Source organism: Simochromis diagramma, unplaced genomic scaffold (assembly GCF_900408965.1).
Source record: "Simochromis diagramma unplaced genomic scaffold, fSimDia1.1 OVJJ01000802.1, whole genome shotgun sequence".
NCBI classification, from domain to species: Eukaryota; Metazoa; Chordata; class Actinopteri; order Cichliformes; family Cichlidae; genus Simochromis; species Simochromis diagramma.
The window spans coordinates 11,759,861-11,772,871 of NW_024387492.1; the positions used below are offsets into that span (position 1 = coordinate 11,759,861).

Here is a 13,011-nt window from a genome sequence, read left to right on the forward strand (position 1 = left end):
GCTGGTTAAGAAATATATTATATTTCCATATCTTTTGCTAATTAAATACTATAAGGGTAAAAGGAAACTTAAGCTTGTCCTTATATTCATTCTTTACTCCAACATTCTAATTTACTTCATTGTTATTTCAGTTATTCTTTTTGGGTTTCAGTAGACTGGCATAACTACTTTGAGCTGTATATGACAATTTTAGAATTTTTAAAAATCCGATTATGACACACATATACGGTGTCACTTAATTTTCTTTGTGGAACAGTTTCCAGTATTTTCAGCAAAATCAATAAAGACTGTGACCTTTTGGTGATAAGTATGGCATTAGACAGGCTCACCTTGTATAGACTAAAATAAAATTATCCTTTAAATCTTATTTTTCTTACTGTTCTCTTTAGGGGTTGCCACAGCAAATTATCTGCCTCCACCTCATCCTATCTCTACCATCGTCTGTCATGCCAACCACCACACCATGAACGTTGACTGTGGTATTCCCAATGAAAATCTTGGCATCTTCAACTCTGCCATTCAAGAGGTCTCTCTACCATCTTTTAAACCTTCCCTTTTACTCTTGCTGCTATCTTTCTGTCACAAATCTCCCCAGACACTTGTTTCCACCCACTTCACCCTGCCTGCCCTCTCTTCTTTACCTCTCTGCTGGGGTGGATTGATGGGATTTCTGGGTATGTGCAAAGGGCCCATGTACAGTTAGGGGCCTATCCAAGATGCAGATGTTAGTTGTCAGAGAGGAAGGACAACAACAGGAATATTATACTTACATACAAACATAGTATAAAAGATGAACAAGCTCTAGGTGCTACATTTTCCATTTAATATAAGGTACCCTAGAGTGTTTAATGATGTTGTATTGTGATAGTTGCTTTTCATTGTTTTGTTAAGGTACCATGCTCTCCATTTCGAACTATTCTGTGTACATGTATGCACATACAATGATTCTGAACTTCTTTTTAGATGCAAGGTATTTAATCAATTAACTCTGCAAGGGTGCACAACAGGCAACTGGTAAGATGTAGGTGGACTTTTCAGTTATCTAATGTGTGGCCTTTCACTCACTTTATCTAAGTCCCCAAGTCAGTATGGCTGGAATGCATGCTGCACTGACCACTGCATAGCCACACACAGCCTCCAAAATACCAACACAATCAGTAGGCTGGAGTATGTACACGATAAACTGATTTGTGTCTGCTTGTTGACTTTTTTATGTTTCCCCAGGTTGTGGTGAGTTAATACAATGTCGTTAGCGCTGTAAGTCAACCACACTGTCAACATTTGCACATGCAAATACTCTCTTGCAGCAATAAGCAGCATGTGTGACAGTCCTCCTGCATTACTATTTTTTTCTCATTTGCAACAAACACTTTTTTTTTTTAGTTTTACCATACTTGAACTGAGGTGCATGGCACTTCGTTCTTATGTTTAGATTGATATTTTAATGGTATGGGCTGCATCAGTGTGCAGATTTTTATTAAAGTTAAGAAAATCAAATGGAAACATACAACATATCCACCGCTTTATGTCTTTCTGCTTGTCTGTTATTTCTGATAAACAAGTGAAAGGGGGGCTGCTGCTGCTGAATAAGTGGATGATGGGAGATGTAGTTGCTAAGCGCTATAGTCAAATAGAGAACCTAGGCGGATAAAGAATACAATCCCCATAAACGCTTCCCCCACAAGCGCAGGAAACCGCCCACCAACCAATCATCTTCCAGAACCTACCCGAACGAGTTCGGCTTGGGCTGATTGGCTAATTTGCCCTGCCAATCAAACTTTTACCCTGAAGTTGTTACCTCCTCTTGTTTCTACGCTGGAACCAGCGTTACTGGACAGTGCGGAGGCAAGGCGTGCTGTAACAGGAGAGAGACACCAAAGAATGTGGATAAAGTGAGTGTTTTAGAATGACACTGTTTGTTTTTCTGTCTCAGTGAAAGGTTTGTGTGTGGGAATTTTTTTAAAGAGCGGCGGTGGGGGCTTTAGTGCCGTCTTTGTTAACGGGCAGCTTGAAAGCCCTGGCACGAAGAAAAGAGAGATAAACAAGCAGAGAGAGATTGAATGGATTTCACTGACACGCCGCGTATTCTTCCTATGATATGCCAAGTTAATATCAAAGTTAAAAGCCGTTAAACCATAAACCAGTGTTAGTATTTGCAAAATCAAATGCTGTGGCAGTGAATCTAATTGCTCTGTCTGTGTTCAAATCCTGTTTTGTTGTTTTGAAAGTTGCTAAGAAAGATTAGCAGAATCATGTGGATTTAAATCACGGATGCAGCTATTGCTTTTTTAAATCTGTTTAAAACATGTGGTTAAACCTCATTATATTAGATTTTCTGCAAATCTGAGCAGTATATCTTCAGAGAATGATCTGGCTATATGCTGAAATACATGGTGTGATGATATGCTTTAGATGTGTAGTTGATTTATGCACCATTTTGAGAAGTTTATTTAATGTTTAATCTTAAACTGGGGTTTAAAGACAACAGGAAGGAAGTGCAGTGATATTTAGAGGTGTTAGTGACCAGTGTTTTGTGCCAACTCAACTTTGCAGTTGCTAAATGTTCAACGATGAAGTGCTAAAGAGATTAATAATTTATAATTAATATTTATATGTAAAAAAAATTTCTTGTCAAAAAGGGAAACTGATATCAGCAAAAACACAATAAACAGTGGTACTGTCTCTTCTCCACAGTGTTACATTACACACTGGTACAGTATTGACATAAAGTTTCACACCCTTTCTTAGGGCAGTAATGTGGTATAAGAATGGAAGTAGATGGAGGATGTACTTCTATTGCTCTTCCCTGGTGCTGAGAGAGACATTTTTGTTTTCCCTGGTAGAGCAGGGGACCCATGAACCGAGGGCCATAGTCCTTACAACAGCGGCTTCAGTTTGATGCTGTGTGTCACTCACCCTCTCTCTCTTTCCCTACTCCCCCCCCTGCCAAAAGCCAAAAGTCCATTAGCTGTAATATCCAAATTATGGCAAATGAATTCATGAGATATAGGGTAATATATCTGTGTCTTTTATAAGTGGTTCATGTTATTAGTTGGAGTCAAATTTCTCTGATGCTACATCTAAAAGCATAATGCACTTGCATTAACAAAAAGGTGATGCAAGCCTCTCCTGTCCTGTTTATTCGTAGCCTTTTGTGAGACAGCACAAACGGTAGGCCCGCATAAACTGATGGAGGTGCAGGACCAGGAGTCTGTGGGGAGATGGGACAGGCTGGGGAGCCGGGATCCCAGCTCCAGAGCTGATGCGATAGAGAACATCTGCCAGGAGGTCATGCGGAAAGTGGAAACCATTGGGCCCATACCGCCGGTGGCCCCTCTGTCCCCGGCTTCAGGGAGTCCTCCAGGCAACGATCTGAATGACATCCTGGCCCATGTCCTTATGCTCTCCAGACGGTGTCCCTTTGAAGATGTCAGGGAGCGTTGCTCTCAGCTTCTGCGAAACATCCAGGTAAGAGAGTCGCGGTTTTATGATGGTGAGCTGTGTTGCATTACGCTGCACCCGACTGTGATATGTCCTCTAGAGCCAGTGTTTATTGTATTGATCTGCAGCCATCTCCCTCTCTTCACCTCTTCATAAGCATTGCAAACACTGTGGTTTAGTAAAAAGCTCAGTGTGACCGCTGCATGGTTTGTCAAAGGGATTACAGTCAGTCACACAATGATACACAAAAATATAGCTGTCCTAACCTTTCAACACGCTGCCAATCATTTTTACGGTGAGATTTAAACTAAACAGATAATCACTGGTTGATTAAGATTTGTCTTTAGCATTAAAGCTAGACATAAGATTTAAGTTTTTTTATTGCAGAATTTGAAAACAAATTTCTTTGGCTCGTGGCTTACACACACTGAGTTCTTCCAATAAAAATATTGACACTGCACATACTGTATGTGGGCTTTCTCAGAGAGTTAAGACGTATTTACTGAAAATAAGTAATGCTCTCCATTATTAACAAAACACAGTGTGACACAGCATTTTTGTTTTTGTTTTCACTTTGGCTTTTTTTTTTCTTTTTCTTTTCAAGTCCGTTAAGTCTGCCTGTGTTGATTTTTAAATAAATATCCTGGTCATTGTTGTGTAGCAGGTGGCAGTGAATTGAGAAAAAAAATATTATATTGAAGCTGTCTGACTTGGACATGGATACATGGTACTCAGTGAATCCTGAAAACAAAAATCTGTGGGAGAAATGCGCAATGGTGGATGGGGGGGTCCTTAAAGTTAACAGGAGAAATATAGATAAAATTCAATAAGATTTATTAGACACACAGTTGGGAAATTTACATGCGGTATATGGTAGCAAAAGGGATAGAGTGGGAATAAAATCAATTGATGCAGCCATTAAAAAAACTTGAAACAGTAGAAGAAAAATGTACACAGTACAAGGTAGAAAGAAATTTAATCTAAATATAAGTAAACAGATAGTTTCAGATGCCTACTAAGAGCAAAATGATATAACGAGTATGACTGAAAACGATTGCACATTGAAATACATCAAATACAAAGAACATTTACTGACTGAGCATTAGAATGGGGAATAAAAGTGATTTAAGTGACTTTGATCGAGGCCCAGGCTGGCCTGAGTATTTCAGGAACTTATGATGGACTGGGATTTTTTTATTTATTTATTTTTTTTCCACACAATAATCCCTGAGGTTTAAAGACAATGGTCTTAAAAAGAGAGAATATCCAGTGTGAGGCACTTCTCTCAGAGCCCAGAGGAGAATTGCCAGAATGCTTTTAGCTGATAGGAAGGGAACAACTGAAGTAATCGCTTGTTATAACCAAGGTGTGGAGCAGCAGAAGAGCAGACAAGTTTGCATTACTGTTTGCTAATAGGAGGAAAATGTGGTTACAATTACCACACGGGCTCATCAAAATTGGATGATAGAAGATTGGAAAAATTTTGCCTCGTTTGATGAGTGTCCATTTCTGTTCCAACATTTGGATGGCCGGGTCCGAATTTAGCATAGACGACATGAAAGAATGGATCCATCCTGTCTTGTATCAATGGTTCATGCTGGTGGTGGTGTGATAGAGTTGGGGATACATTCTTGGCACAGTTTAGTCCCAACTGAATATCCTTTAAACACCACAGCTTACCTGAACATTGTTTTTGACCATGTCCATCTCTTTATGACCACAGTATACCCATCTTCTGATGGCTGGTTCCAGCAGGATAACACGCCATGTCAAGTCATCTTAGACTGGTTTCTTGGACATGAAAATGAGTTCGCTGTACTCTAATGGCTTCCACAGTTCTAGGGGGATGTGCTAGAACAAGAGATTCGCATCATGGATGTGCAGCCAGCAATTCTGCAGCAATTGTGTGATGCAATCGTGTCAACATTGGGCAGAATCTCTGAGGAACGTTTCCAGCACTTTGTTGAATTTATGCAGAATTTATGTAGTTCTCAAGGCAAAAAGAGGTCCAGTCCAGTACTTTTTAGGTGTACTTAATAAAAAAGTTGGTGACTGTATCTGTAATACATGTATATTTATAATAAATATTGTGCTGGGTTTATTTTGTTTTGCCACTATTAGCTATAGAGAATGAAATATTACACTTATCCTGGGTTTACCCTTGTGTTTGCTGTGGCCTGTTCCACTTAATGAGTCCTGTAATAACAAACAAACACTAACCCCAGTAGCTTTGGATGGCCTGACATGTTGTTATTCTGAGGAAATGGGGTGTTTGGCCGTGGCTTTAGTTCCTGTTTGTGCGGAAGTGTTTTTTGAAGATGGAGGCGAGGGGCAGGCAGAGATGAGAACGGGAGAAAGCTGCTTTGCGGGTTTAGCTGTCTACCACGGTACGCGCCGTCTGGTATTTCTGAATTATGCTAAGCTGCATTTGGGCACAGCTTGCCAAAGGTTGCATTTATGAGCCCACAGCTAGCTGATGTAGCTCTGGTCCCATGGTGGGAGATCCCTCCTGACACACACACACACACCTTTCTCACATTGTCAGGGTTGGAGGGGCTAAAGGGAGGGGTGCTCTGGCTCAGACAGCCTTTAATTCCAGCAGATCCGCTGATTAAAGACAAAATCTTTGAAAGCACAGACAGTCTTTTCCTCGTGTCCTCTAGAGGAGGAAGGCATCCTGCTTAGTGAGAATAATATACTCTAAAACCCACATGGCTCGCATAGCTGTGGGTTGGAGCAATTTTCTGCTTGTTTGTTGCCATAATGAGCACATCTTTCCTGAGCATTTATCAACCGTGAAAGTAACTCCGGTGATATTATTCAAAGGATGAAATATGCTCTTGTCTGTAGATGTAGCATGAAAAATTATGATAAAAATAATTGCAATAATGCCTAAGAAGAAGGGAAAGAATATTGTGTGTTGGCACAATTTTTTTTTGCTCATACTTGTGCACATAGATAAGAAGTGTACTGGAGAAGTTATACTCTAGTAATGGACAAGGGCATTTTCTTCTGTTTTAATCCTGGTATCAGACCTTCCACTAATTGTTGAGGAACCCATGTAGCAAATAAAGAGACCTTTTTTTTTTTGGTCTCTAACTTTGCCTCACTTTCTTTTTTTTTTTAATGCAATCCCACTTGGTGTTTGTTCTTCCTGACTCTGCAGGCGAACTGACTTGCAGGCTTAAACATTTGAGCTATGATGTTGGTCTAGTATTCAGGGGTCACAGGTTCGTTGGCAAAAATAGGGTGATATGCGTACAGGGAGGGGTCGGGTTCCCTTGCGAGGGTCTTCTGGGTAATTGTGAGTCAAAATCGCTTACCAAAACAATTCTGCAGCGTGGTCTTCTGTGGCCTTTGACTTGGCATTCGGCTGCTGAGCTTTATTGATTTCATTTTTATGGGAACCCCAAAGTAAAGATGGGTATGCTTCCAAACACACACATGCTCAGAATTAAAGAGAAACGATAGTAAGTGTGTATTCTGAGTCTGTCAAAGGGGTGGGCAGACTCTGTTGGCCGACTCTCTCTCTTTCTCTGGTCATCATGTCCCCAAACTGGATGAAAGGAGCCCAGTCTTGGATGGCTGAACAGAGACGGAAAGTTTTTTTTTTGTTTTTTTTCTTTCTGTGCTTTGCAGTTACACCATTGTGTTAGCCCTTTACCCCTACTTGAATTAAGAGCTAGTCTCAAAAGATCAACCTGCTCTTGTAATTTAGGCCTGTGCCTCTCAGATTTAACGACACAACCTGCACCGTGCGAGAATTAAAAGATGGAGTAAATCAGCGGATGAAGTGAAGAATGTACATTAAATACCAAGTGGCCTTAGTGTCTCTTTGAATCCAAGTCAGTCTGGTTCTTATGTGTTCAGCTGTCACTGCACATCAGAACTGAAATGTGTGGTTAATAGTCATTGTAAGACTCCTGCACCTTAGTCTGTTAGTATCACACCTTGTTCTATAACCAACTTTCTTTCTTTTATTTTGAATGTGCAAATCGCTATAGTTGCAGTCTTTTAAACACCCTAGAAGATATTTAATCTAAGAAACTTTCCTTCTATTCATCTGTTATGACAGAGTCATGTTTTTTTTTGGTGGTGGGGGGGGCTTTTTTCATAAAAAAGAAATGCAGTCTGTTTTTCTGAGGAACACAGAGGCATTAGATGTTTTAAGCTCCTGAGTGTTTTCACATACTTATTTAAGCTAATGGACATTAGGACTAACTAAGCAGTCTCTCTAATAAACACATATGTGTGATTAATTAAGTAAAATGGCTTCCTGGAACTGGCCTCCTCCTAAACTAATGCAGAACATATGGAGTGTCTCTTGGAGATGACGGTAAATATTTAATTATCTCTTTAGGATTGATTTATTCATCTAAGCATAGCCCTTGAACTTGATATGAATAAGCAATCGTAATTGTCAAGTATATGCAGATCTAGCACCTACATCGTGACTTTCCTAAGAGTTAAACTTTGAAGTTGCATGGTAGGTTGATCTCTGACTGATTTCTCCGAGACTGTGTTACATAATTTTATTTCTTTTTAATTGTGGGTTAGGTTTGTTTTCAGAAGACATGTTGTCTGTGTAAGCCTCTCTCAATGGTGGAATTCATTTGGTGAGGCTATATAAACAAACGTTACTTGTCAACCTTGACAGACAGGTGTGTGGACAGATGCAGTACGGCTTTTCTGAGAAGCCAGGGTCAGAGTCCACTTGTAAAATGTGGCAGAAGTTCAGAGAATTGTTTAATGCTTTTTCATTGCAGTCACAGTGACAGAAAGGTTTGCACTGATCTGTTTTATAAGTCTGTGCATGACTGTGCATGTACTGTGCTGTTTCTTTTGTGTTAGTTAATGTACTGTGTGTGCATGAGTTTGATTGTGAATGCCTGGAGTCTGTGTCTGTCTGCTACCTCTGCTTGCTGTGTAAATATAGATAGTGAGGACCAATGATGAGATGGCCTTGTATTCTGGTCAGATCTGGTGGATTATGGGCACTCTGTGGTTGAACCAGGGCAGACAAAGTGTATGGTGAGAGGGGGGGGGGGGAGAAAGGAGCAGCCGTGGAAGCAGGCAGTGACCTTTGGCACAGTAACTGTACAGTGAAATGCGCCATGGATATGGAGGACGCAATAGAGAAATAAAGCTGTGGATTTACAGCTGTCTGCCAGCTGGGCAGAGCAGTGGGACAGAGCGGTGATAGGAGCTGGGTGTGAATTCTCTCTATGGGGTGTCTTACTGAGCTAGATGAAGCTTTATGGCACTAAAGGCCCTTTGTCTTCAAGTTTTGAGATGATGATAGTGATAGTAGCACAATGACATAGCTCCTGCCTTGATGCCTTGACGCTCCTTTTGTAGGCCTAAATATCATCACTGACTGCTTTTAGTTACCTGCATGAACTGCTTATTGCTTGTACTGCGACATGGCTTATTGGCCGAGTTGTTATTTTAAACACTGGCATCAGCGTTGGCCCAATAGTTCTGTTAATGCATCCTAATGTGAAATCTTGTACCACAAATGTCTGCAGAGTACAATGTAATAATGAATGCTACCACTATATTGGCTTTCATTTATAAATAGTTGATGTGCAAACTGGGAACCCTAAAATGATGCTGTACAGATAAAGTGATGAGGGATATTTACCAGAAGGGATTTTTACACAGTTTGAAGATGCCTTCCCCTCCCTTTTCTCTTGCTTGCCAGGATATTAAAAGCCATTTTTAACAAACACACAAGCTCCCACTTTGATCCTGCAGCACAGACAGACCCCCACTTTCAGCCAGTACAGCATGTTGCCGACAGCACACTCAGGAAGACTTAGAGAGAGGGGGGGGGCATGTGGGGAAATGTGCAACTAGGTCACTGTCAATCCTGTTGTAGATGATAATTTTCCTGTTTTAGCATACATTAGTGGATGTGTGGAAATGCTTTCCTGTAGAATAAGGGGGATTTTTTCTTCTTCTTCTTTCATTTGTTCCAGATAGAGTTTAAACTTCTGCTAAAACATGCAAAGGCTGTATTGTCCTGTCAAAGAGGGAGGGGTGTGTTGGTGTTGTCTTCAGGCATTTGCACAGCATAAGCAGTCGTCATGGTACCAGTGGCATGAGGTGCAATGATGGGATGGGTTAGTTGGCACCGCTACTTGGGGGTGGGGGGTACTTGCTCGTCTGCAATTATTTCTGGACGTGGTATTCAGGAGCTGAAGGGGAGAAAGCGAGGGAGAGGGAATGGAAGTAGAAAAGAGACTCTGCCACATTATGATTGCAGCGCACTGAAGGTCAAAAAGAGATGGCGAGAGGGGGAAAAAAAGGACAGCAATAAAGCAATGAGTTTTAATGTGTGAAGAAGAGAGGAGAAGGGGGTGAAACCAAACCAAAAGAGGAGGTGGGACAAATGCTGTCATTCTCTGTATTCAGTTTGAAAACAGTGGAAAACTACTAGCACCCCACAACTGCAAACCACTTTACTCTCAAACCTGGCTCAAGACCTGAGTATTTCCTGACAGGGTCCAGATCCAGACCCTTTTGTGGATTATGTTTCCATGACCCCAAATTAACCTAAAGCCCCAAATAAATGATAATTTTGCTCTCTCGCTTGTCTGATCAGGCATTTATTGAAAGCACAGTTTGACTTGCCCATACACCTCAGGACTGGGAGGAGCAGATGGTGATGTTGAACTTCTTGAAGGGGAGAAGTGCACTTAGAAATCATACGAATAAAACAGCTTAACAGCACATCCAACCAACTCTGTGTGTAAACTCATTATGTCCATGTTTTCATACCTTCAGGTCTTGTTTCGACCTCAGGCTTGTGAGACTACCAAAGGCACTTGTGCCATAAATATGAGTTCAGTCATCCTTGCTGTTGGTATAATGTTGCCAGTAGAAAATTGAAGCTTGCACAACTGTGAATTCATTCTAGGTGTGAAAGATGGAAATTGCAGTCATTTCACAGCTTAGCAACACCTGTCTTAAACAGATTCATTCACAGGGGCAGACCCATTTTAGCAGCAGACTTATCACAGCATGAAAAGCGCAGATGTGACTGATCATATAAATGATACAAATTCTTCCCAGGCCCCTGGTGTCATGTATGTTGCTGCACTGAAATAGTTTACAGGGGTATTAAAAGGTTATCTTTAATGACATTATTGCGCTTTCCCTAACATGTCAATGTGGCCGCTGTGAAAAAGATATATTTAGCCTGTAATCTGACAGCTTTACCCTTTGGCAACCTGTTTTTTTCACTGATGGCATTTGACATGTCAAAACAGGTGTGAATAATAAAAGGAACAGCAGCTGAATTGTGCTTAGCTGCTTCAGTTTGATTGGTCTTTTATTGTTCAAGCGTCAACGTCACTTAATGGCTTACTGAACACTTAAATGAGAGAGAGCCATTGTTGAAGTAATTGTTACATTCATAGTTCAAAAATAGTTACAGCAGTGTGTACATGAGGAGGAAAACTGAGTTCTTTCCTGTCTACCTGTCTGTTATGTTGGTATACACCAGGGGTGTCCAACTCCAGTCCTCGAGAACTACTTTCCTGCAGCTTTTAGATGCATCCCTACTCCAACACGGCTGAATCAGATGGTTGGATTACCTTTTCAGCATGCCATCAAGTTTGGCAAAGGCCCGGTAACAGCCATTCATTTGGTTCAGGTGTGTTGGAATAAGGATGCATCTAAAACCTGCAGGACAGTAGCTCTCGAGAACTGGACACCCCTGGTATACACTGTTTTTTTTTTTTTTTTTTTTTTCTGGGCTGCTTGAGATGAAAGATGGCCAAGGGGAAAGGATCATGATGAAATCTTTGGTTATTGTTGTAAATATCCTAGGGCATAATTTTGACAGTATGGGGAATTTAGGAAATTATCTTTCAGTGTTCCTCCTGGATCTCAGGTATGCCAAGTGTGAAATGGTGGGAATGAAAATGAGCACCTCCAAATTTTAGGCTATGAATCCAGTGAGAGTGCCCACTTTTGAATCAGGGTGGTGCAGTGCTAGCAACAACATTGGTTTTACCTACAAATATCATATTTCATAGTATAAAAGATGGACGTAGGTATAAAAGAAAGACATCGATGCTACCCGTTGGTTTGTGAAGATGTTTTGAAGTATTTCTGTCTTTGCCATGTTGGTGTTTTTGTATAGCCGATGTGAGATGTGAGAAGTGAGGGGTACTGACAGTGAAACAACTTGTCAATTACAATTCCTTAACTCATGAGAAAATGAGCATACCCTGGATAATCCTTCTATCTGAACTTAAAAACATAAAAACACAAAATTACAAAATGACTAACTGACACATAAACTCAGCAGGAAAGTGTTTAGAGAGGTCAAGTCCGAGGACCATTTTCCCATAGATTTCTAAGGCACCAGAAGTCTTTTCGTAACCACAGCTTGACCCCTTGGTGGCTTTTAAAAAGAACGCTTGTTTAAGCCACTGCATCGGCTTCTCTCTACAGACCCTGAAGCTACTCCCTTCTTATATACTGTTCAAAACAAAATGTTTGGAATTCCAGCAAAGGAGGACGTCGTGTTGCTGTGCGGCAGCAGAAACCTCTTTGTATACCATTTCCTCCAGATGTTATCGTGACCACAACAAGGAGGGTGCAGCCAGCATGAGGAATTGTACCAATGTCTCATACGTAGCATACATTTCAGGAGGTGTTGTCATCTTATGCTGTGCATACATCAAATATAATGCGTGCTGCACAGTGTGGCTGTATGCAATACGGGCCTTTTATCCCTCACACTCTTGCTCTTCAATGTTCGTCCTTTTCCTCAGACAGGACAGGCTGTGGAGTGGTTCTTCATGCAGCATACTGAGGGGTTGAAGTAGATGCAGTTCCTGTGTTTAGTCACAGGGGGGTGCTCTGTACAAGGTTTTTGGCCTTTTGCTCTCATCTCATGTTGCTTGATGGGAATTTTCCATGTGCTGGGTTGAACGCATGCGATGCTGCACATGATTTTAATTTTTTCCTTTCGCCCTGGTCACTGGGCCTTCATGTGAGGTTGTTTGTGTGTGACATTTTCTATTGTTTATGTTCGTCTATATGTGTTCTGTCTGCCTTTTGAACGTGAGTCTGTGTCTGTGTTTACATGTCTAGAGAGTTTTATAGCAGGGAGCATGCAGGATTTTGAGTCATCTGCAGATCAGGTCACAAAGCATGAATAGCTCAGTGGCTGAGGTCCAGACCTCGGTCTGAGGTGGCCCCTATTAGGATACAAACCACACAGGCTAAGCGCCCGGCTTAGTCAGCTGGAATACAGAAAATATTAGGGACACTTGTTCCTGCTTACACCAGAAAACCTTGCACAACCACTAAAGTGGCACAAATTTCTTGTAATCTTTTCTGATGAAGTAATCTATCATGCAAAAATCTCAACATTTACCAGCCATATCCTCTAAAATGTGAAAATTTGAACACTGAATTGAAGATACGTTGGTTCCAGTGTGTTATTTGTACAGTCCGAAGAAACTTCAGCTTAACAAACTTTAAAATGACTTCTCTAAAAAAGTATTTGAGATTTTAGGCCATCTGGGTGTGTCAGAATAAATGGGGCCA

At 41.0% G+C, this 13,011-nt stretch overlaps 1 protein-coding gene across 1 annotated transcript in view; it reads left to right on the forward strand.

Moving 5' to 3' along the window:
• Nucleotides 1-1,786: 1,786 nt before the first annotated feature.
• Nucleotides 1,787-13,011, forward strand: part of sesn1 (sestrin 1) — a 65,891-nt gene continuing 54,666 nt past the window's right edge. The window contains exons 1-2 of the mRNA XM_040017783.1: nt 1,787-1,892; nt 3,149-3,468. Of these exons, the coding sequence (XP_039873717.1) occupies nt 3,190-3,468 (279 nt within the window). The 5' untranslated portion in view covers nt 1,787-1,892; nt 3,149-3,189. The remainder of the gene's footprint in view (nt 1,893-3,148; nt 3,469-13,011) is intronic.